At 37.6% G+C, this 23,185-nt stretch overlaps 1 protein-coding gene across 1 annotated transcript; it reads right to left on the bottom strand.

Moving 5' to 3' along the window:
* Window positions 1-4,604: 4,604 nt before the first annotated feature.
* On the bottom strand, window positions 4,605-23,173 carry TMEM167A (transmembrane protein 167A). The gene is made up of 4 exons (XM_067568701.1): window positions 23,083-23,173; window positions 12,248-12,357; window positions 7,746-7,780; window positions 4,605-5,130 (listed from the first exon to the last, which is right to left on the bottom strand). The coding sequence occupies exons 1-4, from the start codon at window positions 23,083-23,085 to the stop codon at window positions 5,060-5,062; spliced, it is 219 nt and encodes a 72-aa protein (XP_067424802.1). The 5' UTR covers window positions 23,086-23,173; the 3' UTR covers window positions 4,605-5,059.
* Window positions 23,174-23,185: the final 12 nt, after the last annotated feature.

Raw genomic sequence — 23,185 nt, 5'->3', positions numbered from 1 at the left:
ATTTTTTTTCATTTTTAAAAACACCACAATTCAACAAGTGTTTCTATCAGCAATAAGTACAGAAAACATAGCCTGGTATATGTTAGGAACAGGCTATTTTCCATGTCTTTCAATAGCCATGTGGCAACAGTAATTGTACACATGCTATGGTAATATTAGAAAAATTGGCATGGATATTTAATGTAAGTATTGTCATTTTTGAAAAAAAGTTTGCTTTGAATAATCAAGATGGCCAAAGCAGCAAAGAAGAGTCTCTGGCACCAGGTGACCAGCACCAACTGCTTCACAGATTATTTTGGATATTGCTAAAATAAACTTTGCAAAGAATTTGAATGCTGCATTAGGCCTTTCATTACTAATTTACTCTCTGATGCTTAGTCTCACACACATGCTTTGGAAATAGCTCTGTAGTGCACGCTCCTACCCAGCAAATATAGAGGACAATTAACAATAAGAGGTTAACAATCCCATTGCAAAACAGAATATGGAGAAGAAAATAGCTTCTAAAAAAGCTGTCATTTCTCTTTGGAAATCTGTAGCAAAACTAGTTTCTTGAAAGGAATCTCTGGTGCATTGTAACTTAAACCATTCCTCTTTTTCAGTCTTTCAAAATGAGGAGAAAACGTTCACATCTGCATCCCATGGTTGGACAGAGAAACAGAGGAAAGGCTCAGAAATGTGAGCCTTACCATCACAATGTTTTCTTCTAAAAGGAAAGATGTTGATTAGTAATGGGGATAGTCTTTCACCCTTAAGAGGCCACTACTAATCCAATTTAGGTCGATAATGAACAGTAGTTACTATCTAAGAGCACTTTGGTGGCCTATGTGAAATTAATTTGGTAGTTTTAATCCCATTTCCAATAGACAAGTCCCCATTTTACAAAGACTGACACAAATGCCCTCATGACAGTCTCCGAGAGATCAAGGATTGAAGATAACATGGGCTCAAAGAAAACACTTTTACCCCAAAAGCTAGTTGTTTAAAGCTGGAATGTAGTGGCAGGGCATACACTACAATTTTCAGTACTTTATCTGTTCTACTGCTAAAGAACCCCAATCTCTTCAGGGTTCAGGCTCCAGGCCCACCAAGCTGGGGCTTTTCAGAAGTGATAACGTCACTTGGAAACAACTCTTTTGTTATGGGGTGGGGCAAAATCACTGCCTTTCATTTAAGATAGTTGTAAAAAGCCAGAGCAGGTCAAATCCTGTGCATGGAATGAAGCAGGGATCTTACAGGAAAAAATGGTTATGTGATCATGTAACTAAAGACTGTAATACAATGCATATGAACAAGAGATTCAAATTAATGTTCACTGCATCTTAATTATGGCATTTCCTAACTTTTGAGTGCTTGACTTTTTTTTTTTTAAATGTAATGTGTGTGTGTAATTTCCTAACATCTTTTAAAAGTAAACTGCAAAGAGAAATTCTAACATATGGCATCACATTCAACAGCAGGGCTGGAACCTTTTAATCCTCCTGACAGACCTCTGCCACTTGAGCTAAGAGAGCAACTGATAGCAGTAGTAGGTTATTGTTCTTTATGTGTCAATAGAGGGGGATGAAACATTTTGCTAGTGGGTTTCACAGATATTTTCTGACAGCAGAGAAATAGTGAGATTTGGGAATCAGGGTTCCATCCGGGCCCTGAAGGGGAGTGTGTTCTAGTGGTTACAGAGCCTTCTGCTCCATCCCAGTTCCATCTCTTCCCCACCAAAGCTTCTTGTCTCAGTCCCAGTATCCACTCCTCAGGTGTCTCATCCCTGTCTCCCACCAACCTGGACCAATTCTCCCCATTCAAGTTTCAGTCTCTCCCTCACACACACATCTAGTCAGCTCAGTCACCCCTCTTTAGTCCCTCTTCCAGGCTCCTCATACAAGCTCACGCTTGACCCCCTTCCCCAGTTCCTTGTTCTAGTCTCCCACCTCCCTGCTCAGACATACCCTATTCACCCCACTTTACCCTGGTTCCTTGTCATATTTCACTTTGGTCCCAGTCCCTCGCCAGTTCCCAGTCTCTTTGCTCCAGTTCTCACCTCACGCTCTAGCTCCACAGGAGTTCTAGCTCCCAGTCCTTGGATCACACACAGTCTTTGTCCTATTAGTCCCTGTTCTGCCCCCAAAATCCAGCTGCTTATCAGATCTCACTTGTCTACCTTCTCATTTCCCCTCTGTCATTCCCAGTCACAGTCTACTTGCCTAGCCAATCTCAGTCTCTCCCCCCCCACCTCCTTGCCCAAATCTACTCTTTCCCTGCAGCATTTCTGTCAAGATCTTTCCTCATCCACGTTGCCTAGTGGGGGAATGGTATGGGGGTCAATAAGAGCACAGGACAGTGCTGAAGCTTCTGAACAAAATGGTCACAACTTTAAAAAAGAAAAAAAAAATTGCAAAACGTATTTTCCGCTACCCTTGTTCTCTGAGACAGCTGAACTGTTTTGACTGAAACTTTCTCCAAAAATACAGCCTCACACAGTAAATTTCAACCCCAATGGTTAAAGTTTGTCAAAGTTAAAAACAAGTGGAAACACGGTCTTACAATGGGAAGAGTTGGGCAACCTTAAGAATTGATGGCACTGTCCACTGCATAGCACAACACACTATACTATGTGGATATCCTTTCTGGTTCTTAATCTGTACATTGTCAGCAGCTGGCTAGATATTAATTCTTTTTCTCTGGTTTTGTTGCAGAAGCAGAACTGCTCAGCCAACATGCAGCTTACAGATGAGCAATGTCCCATAAATGATAACTGATTTCAATTGGGGCTTTCTATAAAACACAGGGGGAACCAAGGTAAAGAATTCTGATCTGAAGACTGGGGATAAATGGATGTATGCACAGTTAATATGAAGAGTTATTTTGTGTGCAAGGATGTTATTTTATGCCTACAAATCTAATTCATTATGTAAAACATTTTAAAATGAAGAAATACAATGTATAGTCCAAGAAAGTTATTTTATTTCTGAATTTGCTCACCAGTAACAACTGTTTTGAAGAGGAAAAATAAAATTAAAAAAAAAAAGATTTTTCAAAAGAGCTCTTTTAAAATATTAGTATGCTATGTTTCTGGATTCTTTGGATTGCTTCACCGAACGGTTAGAACTGTGGCTTGGAATAGTGGGACTATTAGGAATTAGTATGTTTAAATGGGTAGTTCCATAGATGAGGGAGTTGTATGTAGATATTATCACATTTTAAAAAAAAGTTTGGAATTCTGTAAATAGTAAAAACTGAATGTGAATCTCAATATAAGGCAGTAGTTGCTTTATCAAATAATTTTTTGATTGTTTTGGTCGCATAAAATTTACATATGACAGAGGCAACAGTAGGGTTTCTAAAATCTTCCGGAAAAGGAAACCTGTAATCACACACAATTTTGAAATTGCTTTTTTGGTGGAATACTCAAATTTAAACATAGGACAAGATCTTGGGAGCCAGACAAAACACACACAGCATAGGTCAGGATATGTGTGCGCATGCATGTGAAATGGTTATAAATGGTCTGCAATTTTTTGATTTTGGGTTGCTGCAGAGAGGCCTAACGTATTTGGCCTAAATTAGAGCCAAATGGCAGCCAAAAATGTGACCTATTCTCAGCTGCAGTCTTAGATTCATTTTTCTAGCTCCAAAATATAAATAAGCATTGAGATGCATGATAGTATCAGCTTGGCTATAGCTATGGCCTGCTTGTATTACAGTTAATGGGTGTTAAATAGTCACTTCCTCTCTGAGATGTAGAGCAATTTGCATTCAATGTAACTTAGGCATCTGTAGCAACCAAAAGGTATTTTTCAAACAAGAATTTAGTGACTTCTGTACACCTTCCAGTTTATTTTATTGCCACTTTGCTCATTCTAATTACACAGTGTAGCTTTTCAAAATGACAATAGTGATGATGGGGACACAATTCTCAGATGCAGGCAAAAATTTTTAAGTCACTTGATATCAATATGCCTGTCAGATATGCTATCAAAATAAATTACTAGAGAGTTTTTTAAAGACTAAAGCTTGCAGAATTATGGAATACACCCAAAATGCAAGCATTAATATGCAGCAATTAATTTAATTATAGAAGCTTTTCATTAGCTTTTCTTTCCCTTTAGAACACTGGCACTTACAAGGCTGCTCAAACACCTAAATGAAGGGCTAGATTACATAAAACCTTCAGTTTAGAATGGATTGATGTACTAAACAGCTCATGAACAAATACTCAACTGTACAGCCATTAGATTCCTTTGTAGCATAGTACTGAAAATATTTGAAGAACACTTTACCTTCTAAAAATGCACAAGTACAGTTTATACACATACTAGTTTGAGCTCACATCATTCAAATTTGTGTATTCTGATCAGGTAGCTAGTTGCAAAACTACATGATTTTCAACAATGTCCCTTAACTGTAGAAATAGTTTCCTTTTAAATTTGATAACATCTGTATCAACTATTACTGCATATTTGTATAAGAAATTTTTTTTAAGTATTAAAAATTGCAGATGTAATTTAAATCAGAGGTATTATGATTAGTATACATAAATGCGTTGGTCATGAGAGAGACAGGAATTCATTAGATGAATTGTGAACTGAATGATTTCTGTAAACACATTTTCTGTGATCATGTAGGATTTTTATTCTTATCAAAGAGTTGGTCTTCCTGTTCCAAGAATTTTTTTTTTAAGCACACAGAAAAGGACCTCTCAAACTGATGTATTTATTAATTTTGTTTTCAACTGCATGACTTAAAAATTACCCCTTTGAAATCCAATATACAATGCATATGAATGACCTTTGCAGAATTTATAACAGCAGTATCAGTACTACTAAATTAATGTTACTTAATCAAAATACAGGTCTTCAATTCCAGAATGACATGTTTGTTAAAAGGTATACCATGGTCCACTAACAGGAAAAAAGGGAAACGCTTGCCAAAAGTATGGCCCATCCAATATATGCAACGAGGAGACAGAAGGGTTAGAATATGCTTTTCATCTTTTTTGCTGCCCAAAGTTCATAAAGCCATTAGAGCCTGATAGCAAGGTATTCTTGATATTCTCCAATTGCTACTGTACGAACAGAATGCTGAAGGCCATCACTATACAGCATACAGCTACATATGGACTCTTCCGTTCACCTGGTGGAAAGAATTAAAGTGAATTATTGACCAGATGTTACTGTAGGAACAGGGAGACATTATATCTAACTGAGTCTGTCTTAATATAATGTAATAATTACAATCCTGTTTAAATTAGCAAAATAGAAGATTATATTAGTTACTCTTGAAAGTATAGGAAAAATGTGAATGCAGCGGGAAGGTGCAAGAGACAGCAGGGAAGGGGAAAATTATAACTGCTGCATCCAAGGTCCACTTGGCAAAACAGGGAGGAGAGCATCAAGGAGTCAGTTACAGTCCCCCCAATCTCGGCCTAGCTCTGTCCCAGCACGGTTTAGCCTAAAGCAGTTCCCAAGCTGCTCTATATCCATTGAAAACAGATGTAGCTCACTGGTGCTTGGCCATGCTCCCTCCCATTACACCCTCTCAGCGTTTCTTAACCTGTATGTCAGGACCCAAAACTGGGTTGCCAAAATGTTTCAAACGGTCGTGTGGCAGTTCCTGTCCCAGAGGCTGGGCTTGCCTCTCTGTTCCATTCAGGTTTGGGCCAGCTGTCATGATGCTGGGAGCCCGGGTAGGCCAAATTTGAGTGAGTGGCACTGCAACCTCATGAGCCAGGTCACAACTCCACTGACACAAATTTGGCCGAGTCAGAAGGCAAGGCCAAACCTGAGTGGCGCTGCAACCCTGGAGCCTGCAACGCCTAGAGTGGAGAGCCAAGTCCAACCAGCCCTGCAGCACAGGCACTGCAGGAGCCACCACTGGGAATGGGGAATTTGTCAGAGCCCTCCTGGTCAGCACGAAAGGAAGGGAGGCTGATTAGAAGCCCTGCTTTTTTGTCAAGGGCACTCAGGACCCACTTTAAGACTTGAAGGGGGTGAGGGGACTGGTGGCCCCCACGCATCCTTTCTTTGTACTGTAAGGGACCCTTAGAAGTAACCCCGAATCAAGTGGTCCAGGTCCACATTGCTTTTGGAGCCTCTCCATGATTTGCACTGGGACTCCTGATCCATTTTTGTTCCGCCGGAGTCGTGACTGCCCTGGTGGATACGGGACCCTACCTGCCTGTCTGACTTAGAACCCCATGATCTAACCGAGTTAGGGATCAAGGCTGGGTACAGGCTGGGCACAGCTTGCCATTGGCTGAGCCTGGGGAGGCTGCCTCATATAGAGAGCACTGATTGGATTTGATCTGGTACTTTCTTGGCTGTTCTGCCATGCCTATGAGGGGAAGAAGAGATGGCAGACAGATGCTGCAGTGGAGGCTTAGGAAGGGTTAAGCCGGAGGGGTTAACTGACCCAAGTAGGAGGAGGAATGTCGAGGTGGGAAAACATTGCTTTCCACTGCCCAAAACACTGGGCAGAAAAATTAAAATAGAAGGATTAAGCGTGGGAGCAAAAGAAACCACCACCAGTCTGCTGCTGTGGAGGCAGAGAATCTGCCTGTAAGCAGGAGAAAACTGGGTGTGGCCAGACTGTATGACACCTCCATGAGCTGGAGAGAGAGGAAAGCAATCCACACGTCCAGAATTGTGGGAGACACTGGGCTGCAGAAAAATATTTCAACCAACTATTTTAAAGTTAAATTTTTGATTCCAAGCATTCCACTGTGTTGAATTAGAAAAAGAAAATTGTTTGCAGTGTCTCCTATGCTGAGTTTCGTGATATCAGTGTCACAAATGTCTATCTTGCCCAAAAGAGAGATCAACACCAGCACTTTGTTTACAGTGAGAAATACTTCTTACCTTTCGAAAAAACTGGACAAAGAAAAGTGGGGCAGTTCATTTTCATTTAAGCTTTTGATGGCAACTAGCAAGAGCTACTATATTTTGGCTATACATACATTGTAAAAGTTAAACTTTTAGTATTCATTTTTCTTTTAATTCTTTAGTCACAGAAAAAAGGTGTACCTGATTGTTCTTTACTCGTCACAGCCGCACAGAATTGCTACTGTGTAGTATTATTTCCCCAAAAGAAATTTGAAATATAAAGTTCACCACAACTGGTATCATGGCAGGCTAAATTAATTATGACTTCAATGAAAGTGAAAATTTCCATCTAAGTGACAAAAACAGCTGAACAACCTCTTTATAATTTCCACTTGGTACCACTGGCTTTTCAAGAATAGCTGAGAAGGGTAGAGAAGCTAACCGAGAAGGGGTATGAAAAGGTTATTTATGATGAAATAGAACTATACTATATGAAAAATTCCAGGTCCCTTTATTATTAAGAGAAATTACTGCCCAATGGCAGACATTTACGGTTAGAATTTCTAAGAGCCAATAACTCTTAACAATATAGGTAATATTTGCACATATTTATTATAAATCAAAAGAAATAATATGTAATGTAAGGAATTAATAAGGGCTAGTCAAAAGGATTTTGTAAATTTAACAATGTAGATATGAATAAGCACTCAGCAACAAGTCGACTTAGCACTACAGAAGTCTTCAGACAATCACAAAACAAGTCCTGCAAAATCCTATAGGATCTCAAACCATCCTGCATTTTTAAGCTGATATATAAGTATATATTTTTCATCTCTACTTACAGACACATAATCACTGTAATAATACTGTATATTGTGGAAAGAGTATGGGCTAGCTATCAGAGCCAAGGAGAAAAAACACACTTACCAATCCTGGCACACTTCCAGAATATGCCCAAAAGTCTGTATAGATACATAAAAAGTTGTTAAAGTTCTACATTAAATATGGTAATTTAAAAATAATTTAAATGAGCTTTGACACATGATTTACTATTCAAGTTTTTTTCTCCATGCTGAAACCGTGCATTAAAGCATTAACTTTTCACCTCTGAGGATGTGATCAAATTAAACTTTGAACTCATCTTTCTCTTGCCCTCCCAAAACACCAACACAAATAGCAGTGTCTGCCCAAAAAAGTGCCAGGGCAAAAGTGCTGCTCTGCCAACCTGTTAAGAGACACTTGTACAGTATTTGCTCACAATATGCTTGTCTCAAGCTAGGGCTGATTCCTTATTAGTAACTACTACATTCAACATAAAAACATGTAAAAATTAAAACCCAAATTTTCCATATATATTGTGTGTGTGTTGGGGCAACTTGTACAACACAATAGGAATCCTATGCTGGGGGGATATTTCTAAACATTTTATGTAGCACTATCATATAAAGCAGAAGAACATTTTTATTCACACTTTTCTTATGACTAATAAATGAAATCCATGCGGTGTATGAAATAACGGACAGCAAGATGCATTTATTCGGTTGTCTTTGTTTATATCTTGCCTCAGTTAAAGATTTTATTTCCTAAAACAATATGAAATTAGAACACTTCATACTTTTTTAGTATGTCAATGGTAATGTTATGATTTTCAGTTGGTAAGCAGACCGACCACTTAGAGTATCATATTGTATATTAAAATGGCAAAAATATTGGTTAAGTGAAGTCCAATAGGGTCTGCATAAGTTTAACAAATTACTTAGTGACTATACAATAGAGACACAAGGAGAAAAAACAACATATTGACACTGAATATGTGAGATATTAATAAAATATTAACAGCTGCAATGATTTTATTATAGGAATGAAAGCAAAAGGGGCAATATTCTTTATAGCCACCTAAGCATAATAAAGCATGCACAACACAACAACAGTATAGATTGTCACACACACCACTATAAAAACAGTCTTTCACTGTGAGAATGAACGACACTTGGGCTATATACATATACTTCAGGCTCAATCCTGTAAAGTGCTAAGTACTCTGGCTTACATGTCTGCTTAACTGGAAACATGTAAGTAGCTCCACTGACTTCAGCAGGACTGCTCATGCTTAAAGTTAAGCATGTGCTTCCCTGTTTTATTGAAGCCAGAACACTCAGCAACTTGCAAGATCAAACCTTTAAAGTTTATGCATTATGCCCTTAGATAGTGTTATTTAGTTAAAAGTATTAAACAGGATTGGAAAATAATGGCATACAAGCATTTCATTTGTGAATGTGAAGACTGTCAGGTTAAAAACATTTAAACAAATTTCCTTATGTACGTTAGAAGTAGCAGCTTTGATTATTTACACTGAATTCTTTTTTGATATCTAATTTCCCTCCCCATTATTTATGTTCTTTACTTTGCATTTCTCTCAGCTCAGGCAATAAAAGTAAAGAATGTATCTAACATTCATATGCAACAACGCTACAACTTTTGTGTTGCAAACACAAGAGAGGAAAGTTTACATTTAAACAAATCAGTTTTCACTGGAACTTAATTGATCATGGAAACATTTTTATTTTTGGAAAACATAACACCAACTTATTTGAAAATCTAGATATGGGGCCAAATTTACCTTGACGAGTTCCTTTAGGGAAAGCCTTTTTCAGGCTTTTTAGGCCTTCTGAGTGTGAACTGTGATGTAACACTATGTCCAAAGACATGTTCAGAACAGTGGCAGAGTACAGGTGTCACACAATTTAAAAGCTTTGGCACCCCAACTAAGTTATCACTTCAGACTAATAACTTGAAAGGAAGAATGTATCGTACTCTGTTGAAATGATTTAGTTATTTGTTATTTAAAAGTTAGCAGAAGAAAAAAATTGCATCATTTTAGAGGCTTACATCTCCTGAAGTGGGTGATGAATAGAACTTTTTGCCATCCCATCATCTCAGATTGTACCAGAAAGATCACTGTACAGGGCAGATTATAGCATATGGGAATGCTCAAGATATTTCTGAGCAAGAAAAAGTTTTAAAAAGTTTATAACGCTGGGGTAGCCAGATGCAATTCAGTACTCTTTTGGCAAAGAGAAAAGCCAGCAGCAAATAAAAGGGGGTTTCTTACAGGCTATGGGGGTATATTATATCATTTTGCTGCATACTCTCCTATCCATCAAAGATGACATTGTATTTAAAGTAACAATGATGCAATAGATCTGAACATTCTTTCTCAGTACAGAAATTTAGCTAATAAATATTACAGCTGATCATTTCTAAAGTGCAGTGAACAGGAAATAGTAATACTTTGCTTCTCCTAATTTGGAGCAGGCATAATGAGGTACATACTTTTTTGTGGTAAGATGAAATATCACTAGAATTCATTTTATCCAGTATGTCTAGACATTTTCAACTAAGCATGGAATATCCTAGCACAAAGGGACAGGGGTTTTACAGTATTTGAGTTCTATGTAAATATCTAACCTTGAGGAAAGTAAGTGTTGGCATGGAAGCAATGAAATTTTGTTTTCTAGTACAAAGTACTCAATATATATATATATATAACAAAAATAAAATGGTACTTCCAACATCTACGTAAATACAATCCTACAGATCAAAAGCTTAAGTCATCCACTGTGACAGCACCCTTTGAAAACACTTCTGGTGTATAAAGACAGTTCTATTATACTTGAGAGAGATTTGCTTCAAGAGTAAACATAGTAGCTCCAGATTAAAGGAAGTATTAAATGCCAAAAACAGCACTAGAATTTTAATCAGTAAAATAAATATTCTAACTTCTTACTGTGTACACCTCATTGACTATTGTCTTATCCTCCATTAGCAGAAACTCGGATAAAAAATAAAGCCTTTCAGTAAATTTTCATGTCTTCCCATCTTTATTATTGTCAAGAAAAATCCCTCATGTCAATAGTAATGGTATGATTTTCTTGTGTGAAAGGACAGATAATTGTTTTCATAGTAGTATTCCAAATGGAAAAGGCTAGTGTATCTTCTTATATAGACATTGAAGTACAAGTTAAAAGAAGACTCTCTCATCACACTGTAGTTAAGTCACAATGCTTAATTGCAGAATAAGTCATTCTTAGAGGACTGTATTTGTAAAGATCCTTAAGTATAGTAAAGAATTATTAAAAAATTGGTCCTTTCTGAAAAGTAAATGTAGAAACAACAGAATATATTGTTATTGTTCTCAATGGCTTCCAGATCAAATCTTCTGTATTTTCAAGCAAAAAGATGGTATTTTTAAATGATAGCCCTGTAAACTCAACATAGGATCTGAATGTCAAGCTCTACTCTTGCTGGATCAAACATCATTGATGAATGGATTGCCTACGTGTAAATGAGGGCAGAATTTGGCCCAGCAATTGTTACCTCATTTACCATTCTGTTGAGATGCAATCAGAACAGAATCTAGCTCACTTTCCCACAATGGTTGGCCCAGCAATGTTAATAGAAATAAGTAATACATACTAATATAAATACTGATATGACTTGGAGTACACACATGGAGAAAATCTGTTGAATAGATCAGTGCCCTTTTTAAACTGTCATTTTTCAGAATAAAACCAAACTTAAGAATCAAAGTGGATGATGCCATTTTGTCAATCTAATGAGGCAAAGGAAGACAACAATAGCAAAATCTAATTTTACTTTTGGAAAGTAAGAACTTTTCAAAGTTTTTCTAAGGCAAGTTACTTATCTTTGGAACGTATTAAAATAGTATGAGAGACTGTTCACATCTATGGAGATAATGACGCTTTGTCCGATATTTCTGAAAATATTTTGAAAATTCATTTTAATCTGAATTGCTAGTTAAATGTTTATCTGTTGCACTACAGCTAATCACTGGAATCTTCCCTCACACTTCTACCCACAAAGGCTTAATTTAACAGAATTAAAACAAAAGGTTCCCTCCATTTCTTTCCATCCCATCTTAAAAATCACACATAGTACATGCACATCTATGGGTATAGAAGTAGAAAAATTGGTAGATGACCAAGTAAGTCTTTTCCTATAGCTAATTTCTGTGAGTTGTAGTTAATAAGCACCTGTTCAGGCAGAAAGTTATAAATCTGCAGAATAGATCAAAAGGCAAAATTTGCTAGGGTTATAAAAAAAAAATCATCTTGACTATAAAATCCCATGGTCACTTGTAAATGCCATCTCATCCTCTTCATTTTATGAGATGCCTGTTTATGTCAGCAGCATTTTCAATTATAAGATGAGAAAAATCTTCTGTAAGGATGAACGAACTACAACACTGTTGTGACTTATGTTCTGAAGTATGTAAAATGCCTAGTACCAAAATCTCAATTTATTTTAAAGGTCTTGTGTGAAAATACAAAATGATATACATGGTTAGTTACAAAGTGTGCAGACAAGCTATCAGAATTTTTAAAAAGTAACCAGACTTATTAACATACCCAGTTTTATTTTTGTCCAATAAGCTGGGAGCCAAGGATCTGATATAAGCGCAGGTACATATGAGCAGCAATATTACTGTCAGTAGACTCTGAAAGTTGAAGATCGCAGACTAAAAAAGAAAGTTAGAAAAATAATTACATCGTTGCATTGCAAGCCATTACAAAGTCCCCTACTGCCCTGTCTAAACACACATACTACAGAGTGCAGGTAGACAATACTCTTTTTAAAAAATGAGTGCTCTTTTAAACAAGACTTGCTCACTGCGATTGTATCAGCCATTATGCAATGTACAACGGTTCATAAGTGATCAAGATTTTTGGTTCCTAACTCAGCATTTATTCACACTCATTTGGCATAGAGGGAAGGGTTACCTTATTTCTTTGCTCTAACTTCTATTCCCAAACTGATTCATGGAAACCATTAATTCTATCCACAGATTTACAAAACACAGATATTGTCTTTTCTCAGCCAAAAAGTAAATTAAATGTGATTTGCATCAATAGAAAGTGATGAAGGAGGAGAAAAAGACTGACAATTTAAGAAGTGATAGCCCCAAAATAAAAGACAACCAATTATGTGGCACAGAATCAAAAAAAGGGATTTGCCACTGAGAAAAAGAGAACTCAAATTCAGCCATTAAATTTTCTTATATTATTTTATCAAGATCAGCAGCCTACCTTCAAAAGATCTTCTGCAGAATATAGATAATTTACATTAATCCAATCATTTGTAAAAAATAGAATAAACCAAAAATATTACTCAGTTGTCTTTTAAAGCCATAACAGTGTTAATCAGTTACCATTTTCAAATAATCTTTTTCTCTCAAATTAAAAATTGTCTTTCATAAATAATATTTCTCAAGGCATTAGTTGTACAGTAAATATTGCACAAATTAAGCAAAATAAATAAGATACTGAGATGTAAAAATCTAACACTTGGTAAGTATTTTACTTAGCTGTCTAAAGAGCATAAGAAACTGGAGTGACTCTTGAAAATCTGCTTTTGTCTCTGGGAAATATTTATTTAAAAATATTTGCTACAGGTTAAAAAATAAAAAAATGAAATATAAAATAACTAACTTTATTCATCTGACTTATATTGATAAAACACGGCAAATTCATTTTGTGCACTTAATTTTTCAGAATGTTGTCTGGACATTGTGTTATCTATTTGCAAACCAGAGACTGAGATTTTCATTGCTGGCATGAGAAATATAGCATCCTTTGTGGAACTGCAGATGTTATGGAGGGAGAGTGGACCTTCAGTTATGACTTTCTATATTTCCATAAGTAAGTCCAACTGCATACTGATGCTAATTTACTATAAGTGCCAAGCCACTATGTTTCAATTAATAAAACACTAGCAAGCTCTGTGGTGCATTTTTCTTTGTAATGGGCTCACAAGAAGTTACATTTTCTAAAAAGACATTTCTCAGCCTCTTATTGTGATTCATAGTGTCATAGATTCAAATTATTTAACTTATTTTTACAATGTGCAAATGTTTCAGCTATCCGAGATTATAGTTTTATTGCGTCCTATTTAATATTGCTCAGATAGCATTTGGGTTAACTCAATAGCACATGCTGTTAAACTGAAGATAATTTTGAGAAATATACAAGACAACTGCTTACTTCAAATTGCTTTATTTTTTCTCTGCTCAATTACCCTGAATCTCAGTGCTTATTTAATCTCAACTCCAGAAAGGACAAAGCAAGTAGAGAGTTAAGTTTTTCCTTCCTTCTGGGGTTCTAGGTTCCTGAAAGATTCCTGTCTGAATACGTGTTTTTTTCTCCTGTTGGACCTATGAGGATTCATTATAAAAGGCTAATATTGTAAGTAACTCAACACTTATTATGTGCCTTTATGTTGCAGTCTCAATCCTCTAGCAGAGAACTAGATGATGGTATTCATTAAGATCTCATCAGTGCTACTATTTAAATGGCCAGAGGGGTCACTGTTGAACTGCTAGGCCACTTTCTTTTTACTGCCACAAAGGCATATATGTTCTACCGTTGCTCAATTCTCATCTCCAGAAGGCCAAGGAAACAAGAGATCAGGAATCAATCCTTTCTGAACAACTCAGTGAAATGAAAAACAAATATTTATATTGTACAATAGTGACTTAGCTAGAAAACAAGACAGGGATGTTTACTGGTACAAATGAAACTATTAAAAAAGCAGTCAATAACCTTTCATGATAATTTGTTGAAGATTTAGGTATCATCATTAGATAGGCATTTGACATATCTATAAAATTTCTATAAAATTATAGGTATCTATAAAATCTGTACAAATGACAAAAGGAAAAACTGTAACACACCCAAAGAACTGCCACCAGGGCTGAAACATGAATGAGAAAGTTCAGTATGAAAACTATGTGGAGAAACATATTTTTAAAATTCAGAGTAGAAGAAATCTTGTCCAATGATTTATTTTTTCTTAAATTCTGACAATTGACATTTTTGCCATTTATCATTTCCCCCAACCATGATAAACATTTAGTCCTTGCTACAGACTATTAAAAAAGCTACTACAAATGTTTAAAGCTGTTTAAGGCTGATTCTGACCCTGCAAGAGTAGAAGACCTGGATTTAGCAGAGAGCAAAAATCTGAAAGCCAAGGGAGGGAGTCTGTGCTCGTGTGCACAGAGCTGTGTGTGAGGTTACCTGTGATTCTCCACAGAACATCTTTTTAAGTCAAGCTAGGTAGATCCTCAGCTACGTATTAATCATTTACATGTTTGCGGGAGGGATGTTTGTGGGTTGGAAAGAAGCTATTTCAGCATGATGGCTCAACTAATGATCTACAATTTGGAAGCAGAATTTCTTCCTGATGCTCCTATGGAATGCCTGTGCTACAAAATTCTACAAATACTACAAAAAATCCATTTAAAAAAGGCTTTGAGTTATAAAATACATACCTGGCTTAAAATGACAAATGTCTACATTTTTAAAACTGTACAATTTAAAAGTCATAACTTTTCTTAAAAACTGGAAATGGAAATTCATTCCTGGACTGAGGCAATGTTTCAGGTTTCAACTCTGAAGGAATTTTTGTGTCTAAGTCGTAGAAAAGGGAATTTTAAATCCAAGTACTGACATTGGTATAATTAAAAACTGCTATAACAAAATACATATTACTTGAGATTCCTTTTTCAAATAGCTTAGCTATATTTTTTTTAATATTGCAGTTATTACATAATTTACTTAGATTTAGTAATCCAAGTATATAAAGTCATGTGACCTAAAATGCTGTCCTACCTTTGAAACTTCACATGCTAGCAACTGGTTTATATATGGCCTATGAGCCTGTGTTCTTTTAAAAGAAAACTCAGAACAGGAAAAAACTAAACTAGTGCTGTAACATTATTCCTAATCCCTGTCTACATTGCAGGATTGAGGGCAAATTCCTAAATGATGGCTAACCATCAATGTATCTGCTTCGGTAGACAAGGAATTTGCAATGGTAGAGCTTATCTTGATTTTAAACAAGGAAAAGCTCCACCAGTGCACACTATGTTTTTCCTTGTCTGTGCTTGGGTTTTATACATCTCTGGATGCTAAGCATTTACAGGAATCGGAGAAAATTCCCAATACAGAGAGGGCCTCAGTATCTATGCTTCCTTGTACTGCATTAAATTATTCTTCTCTCCTTGTGATTGACTGTCTCTAAATGTTTGACTATTATCACATCAACTGGGGCAATGAGGCTGTTAATGCCTTGGGTGAAACTTGCAAGAGCAAGGCTTTTTGCAGTGGCTGGCCCACAGCTGTAGAATTCCTTCTTTGGAAATCAGAATGACCAAATATCTTAACCTTTTATGAGCCCATGCAATACGGCTCTCTTTGAAATAAATTTCCCAATATGATAACCTGAAAAATGGCCTAATGTAAGTTCCCTGAACACATCAAGTAATACAATAATAGTTAAGAATTCCACAGCATACAAGGAAAGCATACACAAAGAAATAATCTTTCAAACAGATTGTCTGCTTGATGCAATTCTGTTTGCACTCAGATACCACATTACTGCGTGAGACATTAGAAATACCCAGATGAATATATACAATAGTTAAGATAAAAGACACTGTAATTTGAAACATTTAAATATATTCATATCAGAGTCCTTATCTAAACACCATGACAGCCAGCCCTGAGGACACTTGGGCACATCAAAGCCCCAAAACAGAACAAGGAATCCTGATGCCCATACGAGTCTCCAAAGCCAGCTGCCTCAGCAGAACTAGAGAACGCAGACTTACTATAACACAGAAAGTGAGAACAGTCCTACATCTCTCTTTTTGGAAAAGAGAGAGATATAGGTATTGTGATTGAAGTTAAGAAAGGAGTTGTGGGGAAACAGTAGGTGGTAGGGAAAGATTGCTCTTCCCATTCATTTAAGGATTTAATATATTTAAACCAGAGGTATTTTTTATTTATAGTGAAAACTTTCCCACACAGTTGAAAAAGGGAACCAAAAAGGGACAAAAAGATAGGCACAGCCTCTGCCCATCTGGCTGTAGTCAAAGGTATTAGCCCCATACTTTTGTGAGTACTAAACCAACACGTTTTTTTGAAGAAATAGTGGTCAATGTATCGCATCATACAGTACTTGTTAGATCTGAGCTTCAGGATAGTAACTTGGCTCACTCAAAACACACTAAGGAAGGTTGAACATCAAGTTATGGTGCTTAAACGTTAGGGGCTGCTGGGAGCTTTCTCTACTCTATGTTCCTATTATTATCATCTCTGGTGCAGCTGAACCAGTGGTAGCAACAGAGATATTTTGGACAAAAGAGGTTGGTGCAGACAAGGCACAACAGTATGTGAACGTCACACTTTTTTATGATACCTGGAAATACCATGCACCTCTACTGCATTCTCAAATCAATCTCCATCTCTAATACAATTTCTGAGGCAGGGATTGTCTCATTATCTATGACAATCTTTATTATATTTATAGAGGCAGGCACAATGGGGCCCTGAACCAGATTAGGGCTGTTAGGCACCTCTGTAATATGAATTACTGTTACTAATTAGGGTCTAGAGTTTGGTGTGATTCTCCAGCTGTAGAATCATCTGGAGGATTTACCCCTCACCACAGAACTGTGCACCAGAATCTTTACTTTCATATAAAATGATGCTGCCTGCCATCATGGTTGCAAAAAAGCACTTGAAAACATGAAGAGTGGAAACCAATGCAGTGTTTTCCAGAAAGCCTATATCAACAGCTCTGATAGCTGCAAAATAACATCTCAATAGATTGCTACTCTGAAACCTAAAAATAATTTAAATGTCGACACTTACTATTTCTATTTTGAACATTTTAGAAGCAACAGCCAGCTAGTGTGCTTTAACTCACCATCCCAAATTGCCTCTCAGGCCTCCCCAGATACCAACACTGCCTAATTCCCCTGACTTTTACAATGCAGTTGTGTGCTATCAATACAAAATTCTGTGGCATATAAAAAACTGAAAAAATTGAGATACTAAATTCAGATTTTTGCACCACCAAAATAAACAACACAAGGGGTACTCTATAGTTGGAATTACTCAATTTCATATTTAATTTAATGAAAATGTAATTTTTATAAATTTTTGGAAGTTGATGGAAAATTTCCACCAGAATCCAAGGATCTTACTGAAGAATTTAGATTCAGATCTGCTTGTCACAGAAAACATAAGGCCTTGACAATAACACAGCCATTCTTTTGCTGGAGCTTGCTGTGAATGCTTCTCCGTGGTAAGCAGCAGCCTAACTGGTACAACAAAAGTATTATTTCAAAAAAACATTCAGAGTCAGTACTCTTTTCAGAAGCAGGGTGAAATCTGGCCCTGCTGAAGTCAATGGGAGTTATGTAGTTGACTTCAGTTGAGCCAGGCTTTTACCCTATGAGTTAAAGGGTCAATCACAAACAGGGTCCTCTGTCAAAAAGAGGCCACTGCAGTACCATCAAGCAAATTTTTCCCAAAATTATTATGATTTATCAAACTACCAACAATTTATTAGTTAAACAGACATAACTATAAAAAATGGATTGTTACACAGAAATTTTATAAAGATAACATTTTTGTAATAAAAAGACAATAAAAGCTTATGCTTAAATGACAGAGGTACACAGGAAAGCTTGTGTATGTTGGATCACCTTCTATGACACTACTATTTTATTATCTTCAGAAAAGTTAAAAGGGAAGGATGATAGTGATTGTTTGAACAAAACGGATAAATTCCAGTTTCTGGTTGAGTGATTAGACCTTATGCTGGATGTTTTTCCTGGCCTATGTTAGATACCTAATCAAACAACAATAGCTCTTAAAATATACCCAATACACTCCTAAAAATCCACATTAAAAATGTGTATGACTCAGAATTACAATTCAGTCACAATCATATAAAAAGATGAAATCAACCCACATAAAATTTTAATGAACAGAAGCCTTTGTTAAAGGGCTAAAAAGGGTCCACATTGTTCAGTACTCGCTATTGGGCAGAGTGTCTTTGAAAGGGAAAATAAAAGTAGTCAGTTTTAAATATAACACTAAGCTTTCAATTTTTTACTCCTAAAATTCTAAAAGGAAATGAATATTCCAATGATGAGAATAAAAAAAACTACTAACTACTAAAATCATTACTAGAAATGAATATATATGTGCACAGATTTCTACATTCTCTAATGTCCTCTGAAATACATGTTGGAGCAACTTTTTCCTTTCTCATACAGCATCTTTTTCACAAAGATGAATACCAAATTGCATCTGTTTAATACATATATGTGTATTTGTGTTCCATATGACACAAATATCAATATTGGAAGATACAGTAGGCACGGTGTCATGGCTCTTCTTTTCATGCCAAGGGCTAGCACTTCCAAACAGTAAAAAATATTCAGTAAAGAAAGCGTAATACCGTGCTAAGCTTTGTTAAGCAGCACTTTTATCTTTCCTTTCATCAATCTAAAGCTAAATGCTTAAAAAGGTACATGTTAAAATGGCATTGCTTAGTTATAATGGATATTTACTGGCAAACCGACATAGTTGAAAATCACTTCATTAACACTGGATATTTGATAAATCTGGGTTCTCAAAGAAAAGAACTAGGGTAAAAACTGCTATCTTGTCAAATTTAAGTGCACAGGCTTTTTGGCTGTCTGCATTCCCCATCACTCCAGAAGAAAGCCATCCAAGACAGAATGTAGACCCAAACACTTTTATTATATTCTGCGACTAATGAGGAATTTAGTAATGGTATAATGTATAGTTTCTGTTAACATGATGCTAAACTTTTTTAGCTGTAAAAAGAACACAGGAAAACTCCACTATGACAATAAATTTGGATAATGTGAAGAGATCTTTCTTCCAGTTGCACCAATAGACAGCCTAAGTGTTAAGCCAAAACTAATTTTAAGTCTGCTTCACATTTTTAAAAGGAACAAAGGGGTTTCCCTTTACATATCCCAAGACTTATATTAAAAAGCTTTCTGTTTTAGTTAAGGATGAATAATATTTATATTGCATTATGGCATGCCTGTTTTCATGGAAATACTGAACTTATTCATTTTCACGTTTAGTAAATATCTTACATTTTAATATTTACTTTAAGCTGCTGCAAAATGTCCAGTTTGCCACAGAATTTTGCCCAAGTCTAGTTTAAAAATCAAGGGCCTTAACACAACATACATGAGGCTTTGACTGTGGCACTGGTGCACATTGTAGTCTTTAACTTTGGGAAGTCCACCCTCTCCTTCCTCTAGGGATGTGATGAGAAGGTTTTAATCAGTTGCAAGTGTGAAAGTCTTCATTGTGTCAGCGTTTTCCAAAACTAATGCCACTTTTGAATTCATTACAAGCTGTATAAATATAAATACACCCCAATTTCAGAAATACACACCATTTTTATGATCATAGGCAAACAATGAAGTCAATAGTCATATTGAGATGGATGGGAGCAGTTCACACTTCACAGAACTACTGTTTTAAACCATTTGCAGTTTCAGGAAGACCACAATGAATTAAATTTACACTCAAATCATATTTGGAATGTCTCTTCCCCTCCCCCCCCCCCCCCCCAAAAAAAAAAAATCACAAAAGCTAGAAACTTAACTTTTCGATTTTACAGACAGCTTAGCTTCTAGACTGTACAGTTTTGTGGAAAAATTTGACAGCAAAATTATAGAATGTAAGTGGCCCTGACCACACTGCTCTCCCCAACTCACACTAAGGTATGCCTACACTGCACATTCCTTATGGTAGAGCAGCGGTTCTCAACCTTTTTTTCCCCCCGAGTACCACTCGGGAAAAAAAGGTGGGGGACGGGACTTTTGGCAGCGGCGGGGGGAGGGAACTTGCGGCGGCGATGGGTTACATGGGGGGAACAATGCCCTTTGCCGAAACCCTTCCGCTGTTTGCCCCTTTTCGGTGGCAGGGTTTCGCGGGGGTGGGTGGGTGGACACTTCCGGCGGCGGATTCGGCGGCATGGTACGGCTCGCGTACCACCGGTTGAGAACCGCTGTGGTAGAAGGTAGATTGCATACATTGCTCACTTCCACAGCATGGGTATAAATAGCAGCATAGACCATGAGGAACAGCTTAGGTGACTAAAGGCATGCCTGAACCCTTAACATAAGTACCGTACATGGCTCTCCACACACACAAGCAGTAGCCTCCCCCATCTACACTACTATTTTTAGCAGTGTCATGTCCCACTGCCTCCCACTGTTGAACCTTTCACCACTGCAGGGAAAGGTTGCAGCAGAGGGGAAAAGCTCCAGCACCCTGCTATGGAGCCTTTCACTGCCACAGTAAAAGACTATGACAGAAGGGAGATAATGCTTGTCACACTAACATTAAACATATTCCATTTCTTCTAGCCCTACAAGCACGAGGATCTTCACAGAAGAGCAACAGGCAATACTATAGTTCTTCAGTCAAGCTACCAGAGGTAAGCACCACAGATAAGTCAGCTTCCTGTTTAAGTCACAGGATCTGCCATGATGGAGTCTAGTTTCCCTGCAGACTCTAGGGCTCCAGGTGATTTGCAGTTCTCACCACCTGCCTGAACTGCCCCATTCCCTTTTCTTTGTTGTGAAGCATCAGGAAATCACATGAAGTAAGTCTCATAGTTTCCTTTAGGCTCCTTGGAACACATACATAGCCCAACTTTTTCAGAGCAGTATGCTTTATCGGTCAGAACAAAAATTTTCTAGCTAGATGCTCTATGCAGAACATGCCCTTACTTGGATTTCTACTGCTTTTACAGAAAAATTTATCTCAGGATAGATACAGATCACTTAATAAATGACCACTTGACCAATGTGGTTATCTTAGTTTATGTTCTAGGGCAGGAGTTTTCAATTTTTTCCTTCTATGATCCTACATCCTCAAATCCTTCAAAGTGCCATTGGAAAAATCATAAAGATGCCAAAATTCTATAGCTCTCTCAGGCTGCTGGTGAAAAGGGAAAACTTCACTTATGCTCATCCTCCATAGTGTCAGTCTATTTTCAAAGAGCATGTATGAAGTCAGGCAGATAACTGCTTTGTCTGACACTTCCCCCATTTTGCTTAGAACCAGACATAGATCATCAGAAAGATCTACCAAGGAATTCTTACACAAGCAACTACTAGTTGCTCTTTTTTGGGATCATGATCCACAGTCTAGGAACCCTTTTTACATTTTTCACACCTTTTTTTAAAAGCAGCATACAGGTTCTATTGAACTGAACCATAAGACAGGACAGTGGCTGTTAAAAAGTGGACAGAAAGTGATACTACATCATTGTTGGGAACGAGTCTGACAAACACTCATAGAGATGAGACTAGTCAACTTGTACTTTAATAATGAGGTATTATAAGCATGAAGATTTATTTTGATAATCACATCTTTGTCTAATTTCCTTTAACATCAAACACTTAAATGCAATGGAAGAAGTAGTTAGTGACATCGTTAATCTTATGCTGGTCACATAAATATCTTATCCTTATGCAGTATAGAAATGCATATTTTATCCAACTGTAACAACCTTAACTCTGATCCCAAAATAAATACTATTCTTTCACCCATATTCTCAAGATATGTAAACACCAGGAATTCATCCTAAACCAGAAATCATTATTAATACTTATTGACTAACCTTAGGTGCAAGTCCACATATATTATATACACTCTTTTCTTAATACCCACATTATTTTCAAGAATCATCAGTTGCTGGTGTGTACTTAAGAATCCAGTTGTCAGCTGACAAATGGCAAATGTGGGTTAAGACTATTTAGCAGGGCCCCTTTAAAGAAAAATACAAGATATGCAGCCAAGATACTCTAAAGACACCAGGCCAAGGGTCAGAGTTAAGGTTGTTGGGTGAGGACGAGCCAATAATCTGCTACACATCACCGTGAGGGGCCAGTGTGAAATTTCTCCCCTCCTTCTGTCTGGGTTGCTTAATGACGTCATAGGCACGATGTCGTCACGCTCACAGCTAGTTTTTCAAGCGAGGCGTTAGCGACCGGACCCAGACGGGTTCGCAGCCTGCCCGAGTCCGAAATGGAGCCAACGGGCGGCTCCGCTCGCCGGACGGGGCGGAGTGAAGGGCAGCCGCCCCCGCCTACAGCGCGGCCCCCACGGACTGAGGCCCCAGCTCGGTGTTGAGGGGGGGGCGGAGGAATTAAGGGGATCAGGAGCGTGAGGGGGGCCTGGGCAGGGGCTGCGGCAGAGACCGACCAGCCGGACGCTCCTGGGCTCGGAGCCCCTCATGGCTCCGCGCGGGGGGGTGGTGGGAGGCAGGAACGAGGAGAAGCTGAGCCCTGGCCAGGCAGGCACCGCAGCCTCCGCCGCGCGCTTACCATAGTAGTAGCTCCCCGCTTCCAGCCACATCGCACTTCCGGGAGTGAGGGGGCGGAGCCGGAAGAGACGGTACTAACTCTCCGCCTGGTTGGTCGGAGAAGT

Source organism: Emydura macquarii, unplaced genomic scaffold (genome assembly GCF_026122565.2).
Source record: "Emydura macquarii macquarii isolate MOO-44397 ecotype Brisbane River unplaced genomic scaffold, CSIRO-AGI_Emac_v2 contig_2897, whole genome shotgun sequence".
Taxonomy (NCBI): domain Eukaryota; kingdom Metazoa; phylum Chordata; order Testudines; family Chelidae; genus Emydura; species Emydura macquarii.
The sequence above is the reverse complement of the archived record's forward strand: the minus strand, read 5'-3'. Positions and strand labels throughout refer to the sequence as shown.

Bases quoted from the DNA above. Each gene is read 5' to 3' on its own strand.
- TMEM167A (XM_067568701.1), bottom strand. The intron at 7,781-12,247 runs GTATGTTAATAA...GTATCTATACAG, and splicing joins TTGGACAAAAATAAAACTGG to ACTTTTGGGCATATTCTGGA. The intron at 5,131-7,745 runs GTAAGTGTGTTT...TCTTTCCACCAG, and splicing joins CTGGAAGTGTGCCAGGATTG to GTGAACGGAAGAGTCCATAT.